At 41.4% G+C, this 22,349-nt stretch overlaps 1 protein-coding gene across 3 annotated transcripts; it reads right to left on the bottom strand.

The window, feature by feature from the left end:
* Positions 1–1,036: 1,036 nt before the first annotated feature.
* Positions 1,037–21,280, bottom strand: POLG2 (DNA polymerase gamma 2, accessory subunit). 3 transcript variants are annotated; one of them, XM_049860189.1, is made up of 8 exons: positions 20,473–21,278; positions 15,578–15,704; positions 15,356–15,461; positions 11,235–11,408; positions 9,873–10,013; positions 7,547–7,627; positions 2,830–2,930; positions 1,037–1,268 (listed from the first exon to the last, which is right to left on the bottom strand). In XM_049860189.1, the coding sequence occupies exons 1-8, from the start codon at positions 21,032–21,034 to the stop codon at positions 1,103–1,105; spliced, it is 1,458 nt and encodes a 485-aa protein (XP_049716146.1). In that variant the 5' UTR covers positions 21,035–21,278; the 3' UTR covers positions 1,037–1,102. The 3 variants fall into 3 exon arrangements, with proteins under 3 accessions (XP_049716146.1, XP_049716147.1, XP_049716148.1); XM_049860190.1 differs by lacking the exon at positions 7,547–7,627 and having other exon boundaries at positions 20,473–21,280; XM_049860191.1 differs by lacking the exon at positions 1,037–1,268 and having other exon boundaries at positions 2,901–2,930; positions 7,547–7,602; positions 20,473–21,275.
* Between the last annotated feature and the right edge of the window lie 1,069 nt (positions 21,281–22,349).

The following is a 22,349-nucleotide window of genomic DNA, read 5'->3' on the forward strand; positions in this document are numbered from 1 at the left end:
AAAAGTCAACTAAAGTACTTAAATGAATAATTTCTTTTATAAAGATCAGCACAAACCTGGTTCATATGAGGCAGAAGTTAAAGATGTCCCAAATCGCCAACTTTTCCAAACTGCTGTACCACTCCATCATCTCTAACATCAGCTGCTCCCCCTGCCCCCAGTACTCTCCCTCCTATCTTTGGGTTTGTAACTTGCTGCAGTGTCTCACAGAACTCACAAATTGTACTTACAGTGAATTGGTTTATTAGAGAAGTAACAGGGTACAACTTGGGATCAGAAACAACTCAGGATACAATTCTTTGATAAGGACAGCTTCTTCCTGGCTCTGCCCACAGACAGGCCTCTCTCTAGCCCTTGGCCTCTTGGTCTCACCTCTGCTCTGCTCAGCCAAGTGTTACAGAGCTCCTAGCTCCATGGGTCAGCAAGCCCCAGAGCAGCCATCTCGTGCCACTTTCCCTCTTGCTACTGCTGCACTGCCACCTCTCACTGTCTTCCATGCTACAGCTCCTCCCTCCCTCTGTGTCTCCCTTTAAGCCTTGTGGGATGGCAAAATCGACCAATCCCCTCGTTAGGGTTCCATACAACTTATTTGCATGGTCCCACCCCCAAGGCATCCATGCACCTTATTTGCATCAGCAGCAAGCTGTCCAGTCCCTTGGTGGGTCCGAGCACCTCATCTGCATAGTCATCCCACCCAATCATTGTGTGGAGTCACAAAGACTATGGCTAGAAGGGCCATATTAAGTAACTCAGTATACTGCAGTAGTAAAGATGGTGGGGGAGAAAGATAAAGCCTGGGCCCCTAAGTATAAACAGCTATACCCACTCTAGACAGTCTATCCTCTAGGTATCTTGTTATATAAGAAAAACCCCCAATTTGCTCTTAATACAGTATAGTAGAATTTTTTGTTTTTTGTAGCCGAACACATTCCTAACTTATACAATACACCAAGAAATGTAATAAAAACTGAATGAAAGAAAGCATAAAAAATGTCCACTTCTTAAGAGCAAAGACGATAAAAAAAAACTAAGCTAATATAAGACAACCAAATTAGGAACGAAAAATATTTATTTTATAAATAGGTTGGGTTTTTTTTTGGTTTTAGACATCCCTAGCCGATGATATATACTTGGTTAAAAAGTCTTTTACTTTGGATATATGCATCATTTCCTTCATCGTGGTGTCTCTACTTCTCAGATGGATTAATCCATTCTCCAAAGTTGCTTCAGTAACCAAAACTGTGAAAAGGATACTCATTTCATCATACCTAAGAACAAAGCAGTTGAACAAAATACATGAGCATAGATACAAACTGTAAATTTACAGCATCATCAGCTTTAATTACTTTAGAGTCCATGCCACTTGCAAAAGTCAAAACTCAAAAAAAAGGGCTTGAGAGCTGGACCAAACAAAAGATTTTTTCAAGTTTCTGAAGCATATTCAAACTTTCAGAGAATTTCTAACTTATTGCAATAGTTGATAAATAATAAAATCTGAAAAATAAACACTGATACCTTAACATATTATTTGGGGGGACATTATGGATGAACCTCATAATAACCTCAGCCTTTCTGGTACTTGGACAAAATTATGTTAGAATAAAGTCTCTTATAATAAATATAATAAAGATCCAGTACACAACGTATCACTAGTTCCAGTTAAGCAATAACTGACTATATCCACACCAGTCCGATCATACGACCTCATTACTGCTTATTTTCTTTGTAGGATTCCATCAGAAATTATCTCTTTGTTTGTTTACTGTCTATTTTGTCCCACTAGAATATAAAGGATGCTGGTGTTGGTACCTGTGGATTTTCAATAGTAATGTTTTAGTTTTGCCAATATGACTAAAATTGCACTGGCCTTGGGGGATAAAACAGGATAAAGTTCTTTTTCAGGGCTAGCTTATTTCTACTGAGGACCAGCGCAGGCCTGTCCACCTTACCCCTCACACAGACAGAACTAGGCTTGGACTGCACAAGTGTCAGCCCCTGACCTGGGTTCTGGGTATATTTGCACTTATATGACCTGCAGCTAACCATTTTGTGAGTGCTGAAAAAAAGAGAAATTTTCTATCTTGTTCACTGCAGTATCAAAGTGCGTAGCAGTAGGTGCTTACTAAGTACGTGGATAAAACACAGTCAGTGCTGACTAAATACTTGGATAAAAATATTCTGGGACAATAATGCCTTTACCACAGAAAGGACAACTGTGATTTGATAATGTCTACGTGACTCAAAGGATAAGATTTTAGAACCTGAGAGGACTAGAAAGTTCAAGTACCACCCTTTCATTTTATATATGATAAAACCAATAGTTGCTCTATCTATAGAAACCTATTTCTATGCTGACATCATCTGAAAGGTATATTTTAACAAGTTACCAAAGAACCGAAGAACAAAATGCAAACTTCACCACCAACAGATATGGGTGATAGAATTATCTTCCACTCAGTCTCGGAATGAACCAGAATGCTGGCAAGGAAAGCCCCTTCAGTCCTGATTCAAAAAATGCATCCAATATGCATAATTCCACTCCTGATAAGTTGAAAAATGGAATTATACATGCTTCAGGGTATTATGTCTTGGAGCTGCACATTGTACATGCTCAAATATACCTGCTGGATAAATATACAATTCTCTGCTGCATCAATTAACTAAGAGCACAGGATTCTGTAAAAGGCAAAGTCAGGAACAACTTAAAATGATATTTTATGTATATTTGGAAGAGATTTGTTTCTGTTACACATATAAAGTAAAATAACATATAATGTAAAACTCTGAATAAACACATTTTTTAATGACAAGGAAGACAATTTTTCTTACTTTGAATAAAGTTGTTCCAATGAGGACTGCACAGTTTCCAAATAACCAGGCCACACAGAAATTCCATTTTCTAATAGTTCATTAAATAGCCCTTGACAAACCTGAGGGAAAATATAAAAGCTTCAAATATGAAACAAATAAAAGTAGTCAGAGTAACTGCTCTATTTTTGCCAAACCACAAATCACGTTCTTCAATCTCCAAAATGGGTAGAACGAAAAACCAAACCCGTTGCTGGCAAGTTGATCCCAAGTCATAGTGACCCTACAGGACTACAGAGTAGAACTGCCCCGTAGGATTTCCAAAGAGTGGCTGGTGGATTCAAACAGTCTCCTTTTTTGATTAGCAGCTAAGCTCTTACCACCGCACCACCAGGGCTCCAAGTGGGTAAAAATTCCTTTAATTATATGATGATAATGTTTACAATTTTTAAACTATCTACTTTACAAATATATAGTTCCTCTGAAAGTGAAGAAATTAAGCACTGTAAAGCTGAATATGGGCAGTCCCCAGATTATGAACGCAGTTAGCCAAGTACTTGTCTTAGTATGAGTATATAGTGTACCTTTCTATGCATAAAAAACATTAAAGAAACACACCTGCCCCCAGCCCTGCCTGTGCCTTGGGGCCCACCACCCCTGCAGCAGAAGCAGCCCTTCTAGTTCCCTCTCTCCCTTCCTGGCCTGGTGAAAGGATAGGAAACAAAGATGATGGCATACCACAGACTGGTGAGTCTCCCACCTCAGGTCCCTCAGAATGTCTGGAGCTGCTGCTGCCCTAGGCACAGGGCTGTGAGATGAAGGGTCACCCCTAGCTGAGGAATGGTAGGCCAGTGGGGCAGGAGCAGGGGCCAAGCCCGAGAGGGTGTACTGGGAGCAAGCTGGGCAGTGAGGGGGGAACCAGGGCAAGCGAGCCAAGGCTGGGTAGGGGGTGGGTAAGCCGGGCAGAGGGGTTACAACCAGAGGGGCGAGCCCAGCTGGGGAGTGGGGGCGGGGAGCAGCCAGGCTGGGTGCCATGGTCCTGGGAAACTGGGTGTGGCAAAGTAATACTTGTTTGTTATTACAAACCACTGTATGCGCCTTGAATTTTTAATATAATAGGCTTTACAGGACTTGGTTCGTAATTATAGGTTGTACTAAGTCAGACTTTCCTAACCTGGCGACTGCCTATACTAAATGCAAATCTTCTGAAATCTTTATGCCAAGCCTAAGAATTTTTATTACCATTGACATTCAAGATACCAGCAAACAAAACTAAAACAGGTTATAGCAGACAAAACCTGTAGGTCCAAACTCATCTGAAGAGTCCTGAGCTGAGCCCTATGGTACACTACCATGCCAGGAAGAGAAGGAAGAACCAGTGAAAAAAGACTAAAGAGAAAGTCACAAATGTATGAGGAAAAACCAGGAAAGCAGTGTCCCAAAAGCCAACTAAAGAAAGTGTTTTAAGATAAGAGAAATGATTAAAAATAAAAAAGAAGAGAATGATTGTGTAAATCCTGCTGATAGTGACCTAAGATGAGAACTGGGAATTCACCACTTGATTTGCAAGATGGAGGTTGTCATGGATTGGATTTTGTCCCCCCAAAATATGTGTCAACTTGGTTAGGCCATGATTCCCAGTATTGTGTGGTTGTCCTCCATTTTGTGATTGATAGGATTTTCCTGTGTGCTGTAAATCCTAATCTTTGCCTCTGGTTAATGAGGCAAGATTAGACTATGTTAATGAGGATTAGGGTGGGACGGTAATAACCCTTGCTCAGGTCACATCCTTGATCCAATGTAAAGGGAGTTTCCCTAGGGAAGAGAGCAGAGAGGGGAGACCTCATACCACCAAGAGAGCAGTGCTGGGAGCATAGCACGTCCTTTGGACCTGGAGTTCCTGCGCAGAGAAGCTCCTCTCCTAGTCCAGGGGAAAACTGATGAGAAGGACCTTCCTCCAGAGCCAAAAGAGAGAAAAAGCCTTACCCTGGAGCTGAGGCCCTAAATATGGACTTCTAGCCTACTTTACTGAGGAAATATATTTCTCTTTGTTAAAGCCAACCGCGTGTAGTATTTCTGTTACTGCAGCACTATATGACTAAGACAGAGGTTATCAGTGACCTTGACAAGCCTAGCTTTAGCAGAATGCTGGAGACGAAAGCCTGGCTGGAAATACAGAAGTAATAAGGAGTAAATGACATAGTAAACTTTACTGTTTTCTTAACAAGCAATGGTAAAGCAAAACAGAGCAAAATTAAAAGCATCCTCAACAATCTAGAACTAAAAATCTAGAGCAAGATTTCTCAATCTCCATACTACTGACAAAGGATATTTAGCAGATGCCTGTAGCACCACACCCCTACCTCCGTGTGACAACCAAAAATGTCTCCAGACATTACCAGATGTCCCCTAGCAGGCGAGGGTGACTGACCTAAAACATCCTTTGGCAAACTGTATCCAGCACTGGAATCACCTGGAGGGCTGGTTAAAACAGACTGCTCGGCCTCCCTCTGAGTTTTTGAGTCAGTGGGCCTGAAGTGGAGCTCAAGAATTTACGTTTCTAACAAGGTCCCAGGGAAAGACCAGAGAGAAGTGGCCGACTTGATATTTTTGAGGCATATGAGGCTATAGGTACTAAAAAAACTAACAAATTAACAGGGAAAAATAAACATTAAGTATAGGATTTAATAAGTGATATATGAGATAACATTGGAGTCATTATTCCCGGCCCTTGAATGTGACCCAGCTGGAGCAGGGCTTACAAGGACACAGCAACTGGGCCCTGAGATACAAAAACAATAGCTAGGACAATCCTGAGAAACATCTTTCAGGGAGGCTTTCACATAAAATAATCAAAACAGAGGACAAAAGACCCACGTATTTTCCACTTTTTTCTATTAGCACTGAGTAAACAGTAAGATTTGTTGGACCAGTGAAGACCCTCCTGGCTGTCGTTACTGAAACTTGTACCAAGGATTACTAAGAAAGATGATTCAAAATACAGAATCACCGGGATTTTAGCCAATCTGTGAAAAGGTGAAGCTTTCGATGATTTTACCCATTTGTAATGATTATACCGACAACTCTGTAACGTTCCTCAGGCTCTGGCAGACATGGCTCTGGCAGAGTCTGTCCGTTTTTCGACTTCTGCTTATTCTGTAATATTCCTTGGACTCAGGCAGACAGGGCTATGACAACAGGCTTGTCCATTTCCTGCTTTTGCCTCTTTGAATATACACTGAGTAAAATCTTTCTTTTTGCTTTACTATAACTTTGTGGTGATTTTACCCTAGGACGTAAGTTAGTGGTTACCAACAGAAAACGTGACCCTCCCAATGGAATGTAGAAAAGAAGGAAAAAGGTCTAAGCATGAGTAGGTACTGGTGAAGACATGAAGAAATGAGACCCTGAATACACCATGGCTGAGAATGCAAGGAAGTGCAGCCATTCCGGAGAACAATCTAGCCGACACAATGGAATTACGAATACATTTTAATTTTATCCAGAAATTCCATCCCTATGTATATAATCCAGGAAAAACTTTTGCATGGCCCAGAAAGTGACATGCATAAAGATTTTCTCTATCATATTTGCTAAGGGGAAAATGTTAGAAACAGAATACGATATACAACACACTATCCTTTAAAAAAAAAAAAAATCCTTTAGGTATATTAAAAACACTCAAGGCACATAAAACTACTATAATCTGATAAAGAAACAAAAAATGTCTGCAACCATAATGACAAAAGTCTAGAGGGTAGAGTTTTTGTCTGTCAGGCAAAAAACCCAGGAACTTGCTACCTACACCAGGGTAATGGGAGACTGCCACAGTGCTGGGGGAGGTGCAGAAAGTAAGTGAAGGGGAAAACAATGGTCTCCCCTGTCCTTGAACTCCCTATCTCCACCATCCTCTCCTAGCCCAGAGGAAGACTGATGAGAAGGACCTTCCTCCAGAGCCAACAGAGATCCAGGCTCAGAGAGCTACGACCTTTAGTCTTTACAACCCAGTAGTGGCCTCACTTGGGTCCTGGATGGGTCTCAGTCGCCCTAACAGAAACGATGACTGCTGAAGGGGTCTCTGAAGGAGCCCTGGTGGCACAGTGGTTAAGTGTTCCGCTAACCCAAAGGTCGGCGGTTTGTACCCACCAGCTGCTCCACGGGAGAAAGATATGGCAGTCTACTTCCCCAAAGATTATAGCCTTGGAAACCCTATGGGGCAGTTCTACTCTGTCCTACAGGGTCGCTATGAGTTGGCACTGACTCGATGGCAACAAGTTAGAAGAGGTCTCTGGAAAGAAACTAAAATCACCCCCTGGCTTTTCTAAGAAAAAAAACTTTCTAAGATTATGTAATAATTATATATTTAATAAATCCTTGATCTAGAACATTTGCTTATACCAACAAGTTTTGAAAGTTTTAAGTTAAAAGAGGAAAGGGACAAGAAATAATTCACTAGGCATCAGCATAAATATTTTTATTACCAAATCTATACTCGTTAAAAAAAAGCAACTATGACTGAGCATGACTTGAAAAGCAAAATCCACTGAACAGTACTCAGATTCTTTACTACATTTTGAATTATCTATAATTAACCACAGATTCTATCCACAATTCATTATTCAATTAAAGATTTTTAAAAAAGCAATGAATCAAAATAAAATTTTAAATGGCAAGTTACTTATTTGCTTGAAATAATGGTTATAATCGAAATCATAACATTAAAACTCATTCAACCCACCTGTCTTAGTTCCACTGTTGGGCCTCTTCCCACATCCAAAGCAACCTTAATAGGGGCTAAACAAGGGTGAAGTTTAAGTACCTAAGGCAATTAAAAGAGAGGAGGGGAAGGACAGTGCATCTTGTTTAAATATAACATAAGTACCAACAAATCTGAAGCTTCTCAAACAGTTAAGAATTTCTGTGTGAAACTGAAAGCTATCTGAGGTCATGAAAGACCACCCAACGATGTAGTCAGTTGTCTTTATCGGGCTGCCTAATAGTCTCCACTTAGATGCTTTGCAAAAATCAATTAACTGCTTTCCCATTTTCTGAACACTGCATTTTCCCTCAATCAAACTGCCTTTTCTTCCAGAAGCACTTCCCTCCCTATCCAGCCTGGGCCACATGGTTTATCAGTTGGATTCTGTCTTCCCCAAATCTACTACTTTTCTCATCCATCTATCTACTCAACAAATACATGAATGGCTATTATGTGCCAAAAACAGTTCTAGGTGCTGGGGACAAAAATTCCTGTCCCTCACGGTGGGGAGAAACAGATAAGAGATAGATAAATGATATATTTGAAGGTCGTAAGCGTTAAAAAAAAAAAAAGTGGGCGGATGGGAGGACTAGAGACTGTTGGCAAAGGGTAGAGAGTAGGCGGCTACTTGCAATTTTAAATAAGCAGGTCAGAGAAGGCCACCTCCCTGAGATGACATTTGAGCAGACTTGAAAGGAGGTGGGAGAGCAAGACGTGTGGCTAATGGAAGAAGAACATTCCAGGCAAAGGGGAAAACAGTGACAAGGTCTGGGTTGACAGCATGCCTAGCAGGCTCTAGAAACAGCAAGGTCAGTGCTGCTGGAGTGGACTGAGGTGGAGAGTAGTAGGCAACAAGGTCAAAAAGGAAAGCGTTCCGCAAAACATTCTAGGGGCTCTCCTTCCAAGTGACCTGAGGAGCTTACTGGAGTGCTTTGAGAGGAGAAACAACATAGCCTGCACATTTTTAAATAGCCACTGGCGGGTTGGGGGCAGGGGTGGTGGTTAAGCCAGGGTGGTAGCAGTGGAGGCGGTAAGGTGTTGAAATGGTCAGATTCAGAAAATGTTTTGAAAGTAGAGTCAAATAGGATTTGCTAATGGTTTGGATATGGGGTATAAGAGAAAGAAAGGATCCCCCCTTAATTGTTTGTAATATATATCTTATAAACCCCAGCCCCGAGAATAAGTCTGTAATTGGACTTCTCTACGCCCCCCATCCACCGCCGTCGAGTTGAATCCAACACATAGCGACCCCACAGGGCTTCTCATGGGGCTGTAAATCTCTACAAGCAGACTGCCACATCTTCCTTGGAGCCACTGATGGTTTCAACACACCAACTTTGCGTTTAGCAGTCAATCACCTTAACCACTGCGCTACCAGGGCTCCTTTCTCTATGCTTATATGAGACAACATGAGCATGGCATGATAAATTATTTAACCCTATAGAATGGTGCTACAAACTCATGGTTTCAGATGCCTGCTGGGCACTCAACATTACTTGTTAAAACTTTTAATTTTAGGCAGCTTCCTTTCACATTCAAGGGAAATATAGCTATTCCAAGCTCTTGCCACTTAAAAACTACTATCACTTCTCTACATTTTAAGCTAATAACCTTGCCTAATTGCCTGAGGAAATACAGTAAAACATCCTTCAATGGCTAACCAGTCCTGGTGGGCTATTTACTCTATCCACACCACCTTTCTTTTCTTCCCTGCTGTTTCAAATAACTCCATTTCAAGGCAAATCCCACCACTTGTGCTCTTGATTCTTTCCATTTCCTCCAAAATCTTACTGCAGTAGTCATTTCTTTTCTCTCTTGTAACTTCAACCCGAACTTTCTCCTGATTTCCTTAAAATAAGCCTTTCTCTTGATCAAGGTTCATATGTAGCCTCTATGAGCTGGTGGTCAGTCACTTGGAGCAAGACCAGAAGCCAGATCCCTAGGGCAGAGAGGTCAATACCACAGGTCTTGCAGGTCCTGTCTTTCTTAAACTCCTGCTTACACTCCTACTTACTAACCAGCTTCTAACACTAATGGAAGCTATCAGTGGAAAGGCTCAGGGGCTAAGAACCATAGAGATGGCTGCTGCCTCATGATCGAACAGAAATATCTTTGGGATTTCTCTATTCTTAGAACCTGACTATTATTCCTGAGGCTAGATTCCAAAAACCGAAGAATAGTTAAATTACTTGCACTAAAAGAAATTTGTTATTCAGAGTTTGTTAGAAACTGAGCACACTAACAAAAAAAGGGAAAAACATCTATTTTTAGTTTCCCAAGTCTATCTCTGAAATATCAAAAGCACCTTTCTATGAAGATGTTTCTTTCTTGAAAAGGAGTTCTCTGTTAGCTGGAGAGAATCATAGAGGTAAGCCAGCATGCCTCGGTCTAGATCTCCACTTACAGACAGAACACAAGGAACCACATTTTTCCGTCCATCTCGGGCCTTCACAGAAAAGCAGAACACAAATAAAAGTACCATTTAGCGGAACTGTTTCTTAAAATTACACATTTTAGACACACAAATCAGCACACAGAATCATGCATTCACTTTCCAAACATTTGCTGAGCACCCACTCTGTGCCAAGCCTATGCCAGGCCTTGGGCCCACATTCTCTGCTTTCAGGGAGCCTGGGGTTTAGATCAGTGGGTCACAACTGGCTACAGAGTAGAGTCACCTGTGAGTTTTAAAACACTAACAGTGCTTGGGTCCAACTCCCAGAGTGGGACCTGGGGATCACTGTTTCTTTAGTGCTCTCTAGGTAACAATCACATCTTGAGAAACAACACTCTTACATAAAAATTGTTTGAATATTATTAATAAAGCTCAGAAGAGCCCTTCTTACTTATTAGCCTTACAGTGTAGAAACCTGGTGGACACCATCTTAACCAATAATTACTGTCACCAGTAACGGGACAAATTGATATCATAAACCCCCTTATATGACGTATTGAGAAGAGGACCGCAGCACTTCTGTGGCATTCCTGGCAAAAATACATAAATCATGAGGAAATACTAGACATACCCAAACTGAGACACTCTACAAAGATACTGGCAAGTACTCTTCAAAAAAGTCATGGTTGTAAAACATAAGGAAAGATGAGGGAAATATCTATTTGAAGATGATGGAACTAGAGACATGACAACTATATGAAATACGTAACCCTGGACCTATAAAAGCAGGGCTTTGAACTGGTTTGCTTCAGTTGGACCCCCTGCTGAGAATTTTCCATTTCTACCCCCAAATAAACTGAATCAGAATCTACGTTTTAATAAAATCCCCAGGTGATTCTTAGGGATCTCCAGGTACACATAAGAAAAAAATGTTGATTCTGATTCAGTAATCTAGGGGTGGAAAAGCAAATTCTCAGCTAGGGGTCGAACCAAAAAGAACCAGTATCAAGCCCTGCATAAAAGACATTATCGGGATAATTCATCAACTTTGAAAGGTCCTGTGAGTTGGAAGGTAATAATGAATTACTGTTCATCTCCTGATTTTGATGAGGAATCTGTTATGTAGGTGAGAGCCCTGTACTTGAGAAATACACACTGGAGTATTAAGGGTACTGGAGCAGCATGTCTGCAACTTATTCTCAAATGGTTCAGAAAGGTTCACAATTGGAGAACCTGGGTAAAGGCTATACGGGAGCTCAAGGTAAAACATACGTGTAATTTAGACACATTTCCAGGAAAAGTATGTAAGAGTTCATGATCTCCTAGATTCCACAGGGTTTCTATCGGCTCCTTTCCCCAGGGAAAATTGTAGTAAAGCTGGTTTCCTTTTCGTCCTTCTTCATCCTGACACTCACTGCTGCTGAAGTTAGATGCATTCACTGCAAACTGGAAAAGAAAAGCTTAAGTTTGTCTTCTTAATTTATTAAAATAAATGTTAATTTATCCACACCGTCATCTTTTTTTCTAAGAATTAAAGTTACCCGCAACTTTTTATGCAGCAAATGACTGAAACTAGTCAAGTCCCAAATAGAAACTGTGAAATTTAAATACAAGCAAACATACTGCTAAAAATAATACTTTTAGCCTGAAAGAACTACAGAGAACTGGCAGTGCCATCCAGTCTTTTTGTGGTCAGTTAATAAGAGGGGGAAGGGAAGCGTAAACCAAGCAGGATGAAGACGAAAGTGTCATCTGCACACTATTTTATCCTTTTGTGAAGCACTCGATTAGCTGTGATTATCCCATTTAACATGGGTAGGGATTCTCTAAGAACTGAGAAAAGCTAAGGTAATAATGGTAAGACAAAAATGCTTACTTCAACTCTTTTCAGCAAAATCTAAAGCCTGATTATAAATTACAGAACAACAGAGTTGAAAGGTAGGGCTTTTCAAACTTTTTTTTTTTTTTTTTAACAGCTCAATCTTCTAGAAATCCCTAAGGTCCTCTGGTTAGTATTCTGACATATTGTTACTGCTTTCATCATGCATTTCACAATAGAGTTTGATAGGTGTTAGCACAAGAATTCACTACTTAGAACTACTCAAGATAATGATTTATTTAAAAAATATATATATATTTTTTAGTATCCTTTATATTTAAAATGTTGCCCTACAATACTTTCTGGGATGCAAAGTATTTATGAAGAACATTTGACCTCAATTACAATAGTTAAAACTGTTAACATTGATATCAGTGCTTCCTTTTATTATTTTCATTTCACAGATGAAAAAACTGAGGCAAATAATTTGTCCCAAGTCACACAGTTGGAATTCAAAACCAAAAATCTGACTTGGAGCCTTTGCTCTTAACCAACCCACTATGTTGTCCCTCGAGGAACTAATGTAACTTTTTCCCTTCTTAGGTAACACAAGTATAATAGCAAAATAGCAACTCAAAACAACAGAAACTGCAACTCAGTATAGGATTAAATACTGTCTTAGTCATCTAGTGCTGCCATAACAGAAATACCACAAGTGGATGGCTTTAACAAAGAGAAATTTATTTCTTCAAAGTAAAGTAGGCTAAAAGTCCAAATTCAAGGCATCAGCTCCAAGGGAAGGCTTTCTCTCTCTGTTGGCTCTGGAGGAAGGTCCTTGTCCTCAATCTTCCCCTCTGGTTGAACAGCTTCTCAGGCACAGGGATCCCATGTCCAAAGGACCTGCTCTGCTCCTGGTGCTGCTTCCTTGCTAGTTATGAGGTCCCCAACTCTCTGCTTACTTCCCTTTCCTTTTATCTCTTGAGAGATAAAAGGTGGTAGAGGCCACACCCCAGGGAAACTCCCTTTATATTGGATCAGGGATGTCACCTGGTAAAGGTGTTATAATCCCACCCTAATCCTTTTAACATAAAATTACAATCACAAAATGGAGGACAAACACAGAATACTGGGAATCATGGCCTAACCAAGTTAATACACACATTTTGAGGGGGGATACAATTCAATTCATGACATTCCACCCTTTAAAACCAAAAAACCAAACGCAATGCCGTCGAGTCGAGTCCGACTCATAGAGACCCTATAGGACAGGGTAGAAAACTTCCCCATAGAGTTTCCAAGGAGCGCCTGGTGGATTTGAACTGCCGACCCTTTGGTTAGCAGCCACAGCACTTAACCACTACACCACCAGGGTTTCCATTCCACCCTTTGGCCCCAGCCCCAAAACACACCCTTGCAAGATGCAAAACATATTCACCCCATCATATCAGAGCAAAAGTCTTAATTCCAAGTCCAAAATCCAAAAATTCCTCTTCATCTGTGAAATCTAGAATACAAGTTGCCTGATTCCAAGGGTACAATGGCAGAACAGGCACAAGCTAGACATTTCCATTACAAATGGGAGAAACTGGAGGGAAAGAGGGGCTAGCAGGAACCAAGGAAGTCAGCACAACACATTAGCCCTCAAAGCTTTGAAAATAATCCTGTTTTTGGAGACAATTTACACAATGGCCCTGTCCTCCAGACTCTCAGGTATATTGGCCACACTCTCTGGATTCTGAATGGAGGCCCCTCAGCCCTGGGCATCAGCTCCACCTTCCACGCCCACTGGGACAGCAACTCTGCTCCCTCAGGTTTAGGCGCATCATTCTCCTAGTCCATCTGAGTGGCAACTCCACCCTTGGAAACACCAGAGGCCATGGCTCCACGCTTTGAAACCCCAGAGGTCCTGGCCATACCTTTTGAGGCTGAGACAGCCTGGCTTGTGTTTCTTGTCTCCTCAGTTTCTGCTTCATGGTTTCTTGGCCTCTTGGCTGTTCGGGCCTCACTCCTCCATCTGCCCTACTGGGGCAAGCGTTCCAAAGCTCTGTAGCTCCACTGATAAGTGCTTGGAGGCATCCCACTGCACCAGGAAGCCTCCTGCGCACAGGCACTCAGCTTTCTTGCTCTGTGGGTCGGCAAGCCTAGCTCCACCAAAAAGTGCCCGGAGGCACCCCACTCTGCCAGAAAGCCTCCTGTGTACAGGCACTCAGCCCTCTCATTCTGTGCGTCAGCTCCTGCATTGTCTGGTGCTGGTCTCCTGGTTCTGCTGCTGCCAGTTCTCTTCTGTTGCAGGTTCTCTGCTGCACTGGTCCTCTGCTGCTGTTGATCCTCTATCCATTCAGTTTCCAAACTGCTTCCTCATTTCAGGTATCTGTTGGAGCAGCACCCCACTCTCACGGAACCAAATTCTGTCTTAGTCATCTAGTGCTGCCATAACAGAAATACCACAAGTGGATGGCTTTAACAAAGAGAAATTTATTTCCTCAAAGTAGGCCAAAAGGCCAAATTCAAGGCATCAGCGCCAAGGGAAGGCTTTCTCTCTCTGTTGGCTCTGGAAGAAGGTCCTCGTCCTCAATCTTCCCCTCTGGTTGAACAGCTTCTCAGGCCAGGGACCCTGGGTCCAAAGGATCCGCTCTGGCCCTGGTGCTGCTTCCTTGGTGGTATGAGATCCCCAACTCTCTGCTTACTTCCCTTTCCTTTCATCTCTTGAGAGATAAAGGTGGTGCAGGCCACACCCCAGGGAAACTCCCTTTATATTGGATCAGGGATGTGACCTGGCAAGGGTGCTACAATCCCATTCTAATTCTCTTTAACATAAAATTATAATCACAAAATGGGGTACAACCATAGAATACTGGGAATCATGGCCCAACAAAGTTAATATACACAATTTTGGGGGGACATAATTCAATCCATAACAAATGCTAAAGAGACTGCAGAGATGGGAAGTACAGGTAAGAACTCAGATGTGGAAAGGATTACTCTTATAATTAGGGCGGGTCGGGGGATTATGCGGAGAACATGGGATTTGAATGGACTTTGAAAGATGACAGATTTGGAAAGAAGATATTTGAGACAGGGTGTATACCATGGGCAAAAGTGAAAAATGGGAAAAATCAAAACAATTGAGTATTAGTAATAAAAACAATAACAAGAGCTACCATTTACTGAGTTCTCACTAATTTTTTAGCTCAAAAACCATTTTGACTAATATGGAGAGTTCAGAAAGGTAGGTAGCAAAAGCTAAAGCTGTAAGAGTGAGCAAGGGTCAAACTCTATACCAGCCAGGAATGCCAGGTAAGGAGTCTGAGCTTTACCTGGGACATAAAGACTTATCAACAAAAGCTTCTGAGCATGAAAGAGAAAGCAACAAATGTCTTTAGTGAAATAACTTTGCTATTTGGAAAAATAAGAATCATTAAAAAGAGTTTTTTTTAATTTATATTTGATTTGTTGCAGCTGTCTCATTCAAATATAATATAGCTACATCAAATAAAATTTCATTTATTATATAGAAGTATTACCTTTGATACTAAAACAATTTACCTTTTAATTACTAAAAGTATTGTAGTACCTTTCTCCACCAGAGCAGCCGATGACGTAGCCAGAAATCAAGCCACTGGCTTGCAGTTCTTGCAGAAGTAAACCATACCAGGGAAGCTTCAGTCTTCTCACCAATTCTTAAAGATCAGAAATACCAGAAAGTTAACTGCTTTGAAAGCGGCATAATTTATCCCAAAGTGAAAAGGACCTAACTATTTAAATACGCAGCCAAGTTATTGGCAATTTTTTGTACCTTTTAACACCATGAGGTGTCTGCTCAGTATCAGAAACAGGATGAAAACACACTCCAATCTGAGCAAGGCCATAAGGTAGCCTCTTGTTGACCAGATCCAGGCAATTCAAATAGTGCTTCAAGGCACCTGTCAAAACAGAACTCAGTTGTTAAATAAATCTATTCCATAAACCCAAATATTTTTTGTCAAGTTTCTGAAAAATTAATATTATAAAAATGTTAGCACAGTCATACAAGTAGCATGTAGCTATTAAGGCAAATCTTAACTGATTACCGTTTAATTTGAGGTAGTTTCCCCCAAACTTTTTAGTTTGCAGATTTTCCACTAAATGTTGAAATAGTATGATAAACACCCATATACCCTTCACCTAGATTCATCGTCAACATTTTGCCACATTTGCTTTTTTCTTGTTCATCCCAAAATACTTCAGCATGCATCTTCTAAAAATAGAAGTATTTTCTGCATACCATTATTATACCACAAAAAATTAACCATAATGCCACAATATCACCCAACATATAGTCAATATTATATTTTCTCCAATTGTCACCAAAAATGTCATTTATTACTTTTTCTTTCCTCCTTAATCCAGGGTCCAATTAAAGCTCATACACTGCATTTTTATTAGGTCTCAATAATCTCCTTTAATCTAGAACTTTTTTTAATTTTAAAATGTTATTTTTTTATTCAAAAAACTTCAAAGTTTTATTGTGTTTAGGCGAAAGTTTACAGTGCAAATTAGTTCTCATTCAAAAATTTATACACAAACTGTTTTGTGATACTGGTTGCAATCTCCACAATATGTCAGCACTCTCCCTCTTTCCCTTTACATCCCGGGTGCCTCATGTCCATTCGTCCGGTTTTCCTGTCCCTTCCTGCCTTCTTGTCTTTGCTTTTGGGCAGGTGTTGTCCATTTGGTCTCGTAGACTTGATTGAACTAAGAAACACATTCCTCACATGCATTGCTGTTTGTTTTATAGGCCTGTCTAATCTTTGGTTGAAAGGTGGACTTTAACATGTAATTTTTATTGGGAGACTGTCTTAGTCTTCTATTGCTGCTATAACAAATACCAAAGCAGATGGCTTTAACAAAGAAAAATTTATTCTCTCACAGTTTAGGAGGCTAGAAATCTGAATTCAAAGTGCCAGCCCTAGGGGAAGGCTTTCCCTCTCTCAGTTCTGGGCAAAGTTCCTTGTCATCAATCTTCCTCTGGTCAAGGAGCTTCTCAGTGCAGGGATCCCAGGTTCAAAGAAGGCACGCTCCTAGCTCCTCTTGCTTGGTGGTAATGAGGTCCCCCTGTCTCTGCTGGCTTCTTTTATATCTCAAAAGAGATTGACTCAAAACACAACCTAATCTTGTAGATTGAGTCCTGTCTCATTAACATCATAGAGGCAGGATTCAAGACACATAGGAAATCACATCGGATCACAAAATGGTGGACAATCACACAATCCTGGCCTAGCCCACTTGACACACATTTTTGGGGGACACAAATCAATCCATAGCATTCCACCCTTTGGTCCTCAAAAATTCATGTCCCTGCCACATGTAAAACACATAGCAGAGGTCTTAAATCAACTCCAAGTCCAAAATCCAAAACTTCTTCTTTATCTGTGAAATCCAGAACACAAGTTATCTGCTTCCGAAGTTCAGTGGTGGAACAGGTACAAGGTAGACATTTCCATTACAAACGGGTAATCTAGAACATTTTGTCTCACCCTTCCCCAACCAACTTAGTTATTAACCAACTTTGGATGAGTCCGGACCAGTTAAAGAAGGTCTCACATTTGGGGTTTGTCTGTTTCTCCTTATAACCCGAGCTAATCATTTTTGGCAAGAGTACTGTATAGTTGATGTCTATGTCTTAATGCATCATACAAGAAGGAGGAACATAATATCAAATTACTTCCCTGCTCAACTATCTTTCACCCAATATTTTAGAATCCATTGATGATCTTTGCTTGAATCAATTATTACACTGGGGATTGCAAAATGGTAAAATGGTGATTTTTCTATCTTTCATTTCTACAATTTACTGCATATCTGGAAAAAACCTGTTAGAGTAGAACTGCCCCATTTGGTTTCCAAGGCGCACCTGGTGGATTCAAACTGCTGACCTTTTGATTAGCAGCCATAGCTCTTAACCACTATGCCATTGGTTTCCATTTATTGCATAGCTTCTTTAAAAACTTAAGCTTTCTCTATACCCTAATTAACACTATGGACTCTTGGATTTTTTATTGTATTCAATATGTTATCATCCATTATCATCAATATTCATTTTAATGTTCAATTTGTTCCAAATTTAGCCAGTGGGAGCCCCCTTCAAGCCAGTTCCTGTGTCTCTTTGATGTGACCCCACTAGCCTTTGAGCAATTCTTTATTTACTAGTACAATAAAATGTCCCAAGCTCACCTTGTACTTGCCCTGCCCCAAACCTGGGATCAGCCATTTCTCCAAGCACTGATTCGTTTTTAGAAACCAGGATGTGGGCACTAGCTATGCTCATTGTTACTGAGTGTCACTGCTTCTAGGCCCTTTCAATGAAGAGTTAGGAAATACATATATTTTTTAAATTATGTGCATACTGACATTACCAATTCAAATTTAACAGTACAGGATTTTTCCTTGCCTTCTTTTATATTTGTACCTTGTTTTCTCTTACAGTGAAGATCTTGGTTCCTAATAACATTAATTTATCTATTTGTTTTATCTTATAATAGACATATAGCTTCAGAATTATAATTCCAACATTTCTATGGTTCAAGATTTCTTTGTAACTCTTTACACACTCAGACCACATCCCACTAAATAACAGTGTGGCACAGTGGTTAAATGCTTGGTTGCTAACTGGAAGGTAGGCAGTTTGTACCTACCAGCCCACTCCCTGGGAGAATGCCGTGGCAGTCTGCTTCTGTAAAGATAACAGCCTTGGAAACCCTATGGGGGCAGTTCTACCGTATCCTGCAGGGTCGCCACAAATCAGAATTGACTCAATAGCAGTGCGTTTGGGTTTTTTTCCCATTCCAGTTAGTTAAGATTTACTCTTCTGGAAAAGACTAGCTTGTCAACAACAATGATAAAAGCTGGTTAAAAAATTGTTTTTCACATTTGTTTAAAGAAAGGAGCACTAACAAGGCAGCAAAGACTTGAAGGTCCAAGATTTGGCAAGAAGAGATTAAAGAGGAGAACCCAACATTTAGTGTTGCTTTGCCAATTCTCAAGCGGAAAAGCTGAGGCTGAAATACAGAGCAAAGTTCATAGTTCCTGGCCCACGTAGTAGTAGGAGCGGTCTTGGTAAACACCTGAGAGGCTTTCATTTGGGGCACTCAAAGGGCCATACTCTAGGAGTAGGGATGAAGTGAAAAGACTGAAGTCGAGCCTCCAATCAGCTGAATCCCTGATGGTATTAAAAAGATATGTCCCCATTCTAGCTGCCTGCCAGAAGCAAAAGTAAACCCTCCCTGAAGAAACCACCACCCAGAGCCTCCATTTATACCTACAAATTTTCATACATACAATTACCTAGATTATCAAGAAAAAAAAAGCCTAAATAACGAAAAGCTCAAAGGAAAACATACTAGAAACAAATATATTTGAATTATTAGACATGGACTTTAAAATGTGATTAAAGTGTTCAAGAAAGTTGATGACAAGATGGAGAAATGGCCTAACATATGTGTATAATTTGTCACAGGAGAAGTAAAAGAATGGAGTGGTAACAGTATTTGGAGACATGATGACTGAGAATTTTTTAAAACTATTCATAAGTAGAGGATATCATAGTAGTTCAGACATGGAAGAAGGCCAGCAAGGGCACTGTGAATAGAATGAAGTGGCAAACTGTAATTCTAGACTAAAAACTCTAGACAACCAGAGAATCTGCAAATAATTTAAGTTTCCTGAAGGCAAGAAAATGTCTGGTACAGAAACAGAAGCTTGAATGGAGAGCTAACAGAGCCGGGTCTCATTTTCTGAGTCTCCATCCAAGTCAGTGCAACTGGAGGATGATGATGCCATTTAACAGAGATAAGGAAAAAAAGATTGATTTGTTCTGGGACATGGTAAATCAGCAGACCATAATTTAACATCCCAAAGGAAAGCCATCACAGCATAATTAAAGCACTATAAATCAAAACTGTCACATTTTTTCACCAGTTTGCTTTATTTCATTAAGGAGATCTTAAAAAGCTACGAAATGGGTGCTACTTGTCAGAGAACTGTGGGCGTTTAGGTTATCTTAAGTTACTTTATAGTACCACTTAATGGAAAATGACAGGGACAATATTTTGCTGTAGCAGCAAGCCTGTCACTGTAAAGAACCTGAATTTTTTTTCAGAAGACTTTAACCGCAAATGGTGCCCTACAAATCACTGTGTGTTCGCTCAAGAATTACTTACAAAGCTTGATTTGCCCAATTATTTTGCTAACTCAAATATTACTTAAACGGATCTTCAAACAACAGGTCGTGGATCAGTAGTCAATACGAAAAATTGAGGGGAGGGCACTTTCTTTTCGCGCTAGAAAAAAATGCTTTGTCAGTTCTGTATAAAACTAAAGAGTAACCGCGGTAGTAAAAATTTTGACAACAACGAACAAATGGTTCAAACACATGATTGAATTTAGGTCCTAGTTCTAAGGTTGTTCGATTGAATTCTCAAATTCTAGGGCTGCCCAATGAAATCGAGGTCCTTCAGACAAGATTCTTTAAGGAACAGTAACGATTCCGTAGACCTTCTTCTGGGTAGAAGCATTATCAATATCCCCGACTACTTAAAAATCAGACAACTTTCCTTCCATGTGAATAAAGGGCCAGTTGCAATCCCTTAAAGCGAGCGAGCCTGCCTTTCCGCCCCCGGCACCTATTTTGAAGCAAGAAATCGTGAAGCATACCGTGAAGAAGGTGCTCTCGTAGCTTCCCAGGAGTTTTTAATAAGTTCTCAAGAAATGCTACAAGCTGCTCCTTACTCAGCTCTTTGTCTTGCAAGATTTCGCGGAGGGTTTCTGCAGCAACTAACCTGAAGGCACTGTCCCCCGGCAGCGAGGGGCCTGGTTCGTGGTGGAGGGCGTCCACCGGGAAGACCTGCTCCCTGAACACCACCACCGACGACCACCATTCTGCGGCTAGGTTCTTCCGCAACTCTATGCCCAAGGGTCCAAAGCCCGGGTGGCACCCGCTCAGAAGAGAATCTCGGCTAAGCTGCCGCTGGGTTCCACTGAGGAAATGCCTTCTCTGACAGATCTCGAACAGTGCCTCGCTCCCCTCGCCGGACTCGGGGGCTTCTCTCGGCTCGCTCCCCCCAGGGAGCGCCGCGTACCACCTCAGCTGTCTTCCGAGGAAGCTGCTCCTTTCCGTCAAGCGTTCCAGCAGCCCCCCACCTACGCGACCCCCACGCCCAGGGAATAGGCACCTGCAGGCTTTACGGAAGGTCCTGACCGCTGCACTAGAGCGCATCTCCCCCTAGAGTTAAAGCGCACGACCTTTTTCAGTTAGCTGATCCCAGTAAACCGCCACAACCGTACCAGGGCTCCGGGAACCAACCGCGCAGGCGCGACGGAAACAAGCGTGCTCGCGGCAGCTGGCACCACCCACGGAAGTACGTCAGCACGCAGGCCTGGGACCGCCCGCGCCTCTCCCTCCGCGCCTATCCGTCATGGCGGCATAAGGCTCGATGTGCTTCCGCACCTAACTAGCTGTTCTTTTGTTTGGCAGCTCAAGCTTTGCTCTCCGTAATTGCTGCGCTTTTTTTTTCTTTTTGTTCTCGTTAGTACCTAAGGGATATTTCCATCTATTCATTATCCTGCTTTACCTCCCCTCCCGGATTTTTTTTATTACCCAGAAAATGTTACTAGTTGTTGTGAATCAGCTCCAACTCTACAGCAGGAAACGTTGCCCACTCCTGTGCAATCTCTGTGATTAGAGTCCACTGCTGTGGCTGTGTATTTTGAGCACCTTCCAAAGACCTAGGGGCTCATCTTCCAGCACTATATGGCACAACCTTTTACTGTAATCCATGCGGTTTTTGTGTATTTTGGAAGCAGAAGCAGGCCTTTCTTCCTGCTCTGAGTCTGGAAGCTCTACCGAAAAAGTGTGCACCACAGATTGACCCTATTTGAAATACCACCCTGCTGATATTGGAAATACCAGTGGCATAGTTTCCAGCATCACGGTACAAGACGTCAGAATAGTGTTCACCAAATCACCATTTAAATGCACTTTTCAATCTTATATTCACAAAAGCAAGCCTTGGTTCTTTTCGAAAAAGGCCTCTATGGTAGATTTGAAAGACCTAGACCTTCACAGCAACTCCAGGTAATAGCATTAGCAGTTGTGTGTCTTGAATAAAAACTCCCTGGGTGGGGGGAGGCTGAGGAATACAGGAGTCTCTTACAGATTCGATGGTTCTCATAGGGCGGTGCCAAACCAGCAGCATCTGCATCACCCGGGAAACACACAAGAAACCTGAAACTCTCGGCAAAGGGCCCAGCCATATTTTATCAGGCTCTCCAGGTGATGTTGAGGCACACTCACAGGATATAGGCAACTTTTACCAGAAGACCCTTCTAAGGGTTTGACATCAAAACATGCCAACAAAACTTAAACCTACCTACTTAAAATAGTGACCCATGATTATCTGACACTTGACATGTACAATCTCTGTTTTAACAGAAGAGACTAGATTGCAGAAAAGTGCTACAGCCCAAATTCAGGACAATGGCTGATCCCAAAGTCCACGATTCCCTTAAAAGTGGTTATGGAAACCATGAAA

This window comes from Elephas maximus, chromosome 19 (genome assembly GCF_024166365.1).
Source record: "Elephas maximus indicus isolate mEleMax1 chromosome 19, mEleMax1 primary haplotype, whole genome shotgun sequence".
NCBI lineage: Eukaryota > Metazoa > Chordata > Mammalia > Proboscidea > Elephantidae > Elephas > Elephas maximus.

Coding starts and splice junctions, on each gene's coding strand:
- POLG2 (XM_049860189.1), bottom strand. CDS start 21,034: ATGCGCTCTAGTGCAGCGGTCAGGACCTTCCGTAAAGCCTGCAGGTGC. Junction 15,705..20,472: donor ACGAGAGCACCTTCTTCACG/GTATGCTTCACG, acceptor CTGTTTTGACAG/GTGCCTTGAAGCACTATTTG. Junction 1,269..2,829: donor TTGGAACAACTTTATTCAAA/GTAAGAAAAATT, acceptor CTTTGTTCTTAG/GTATGATGAAATGAGTATCC.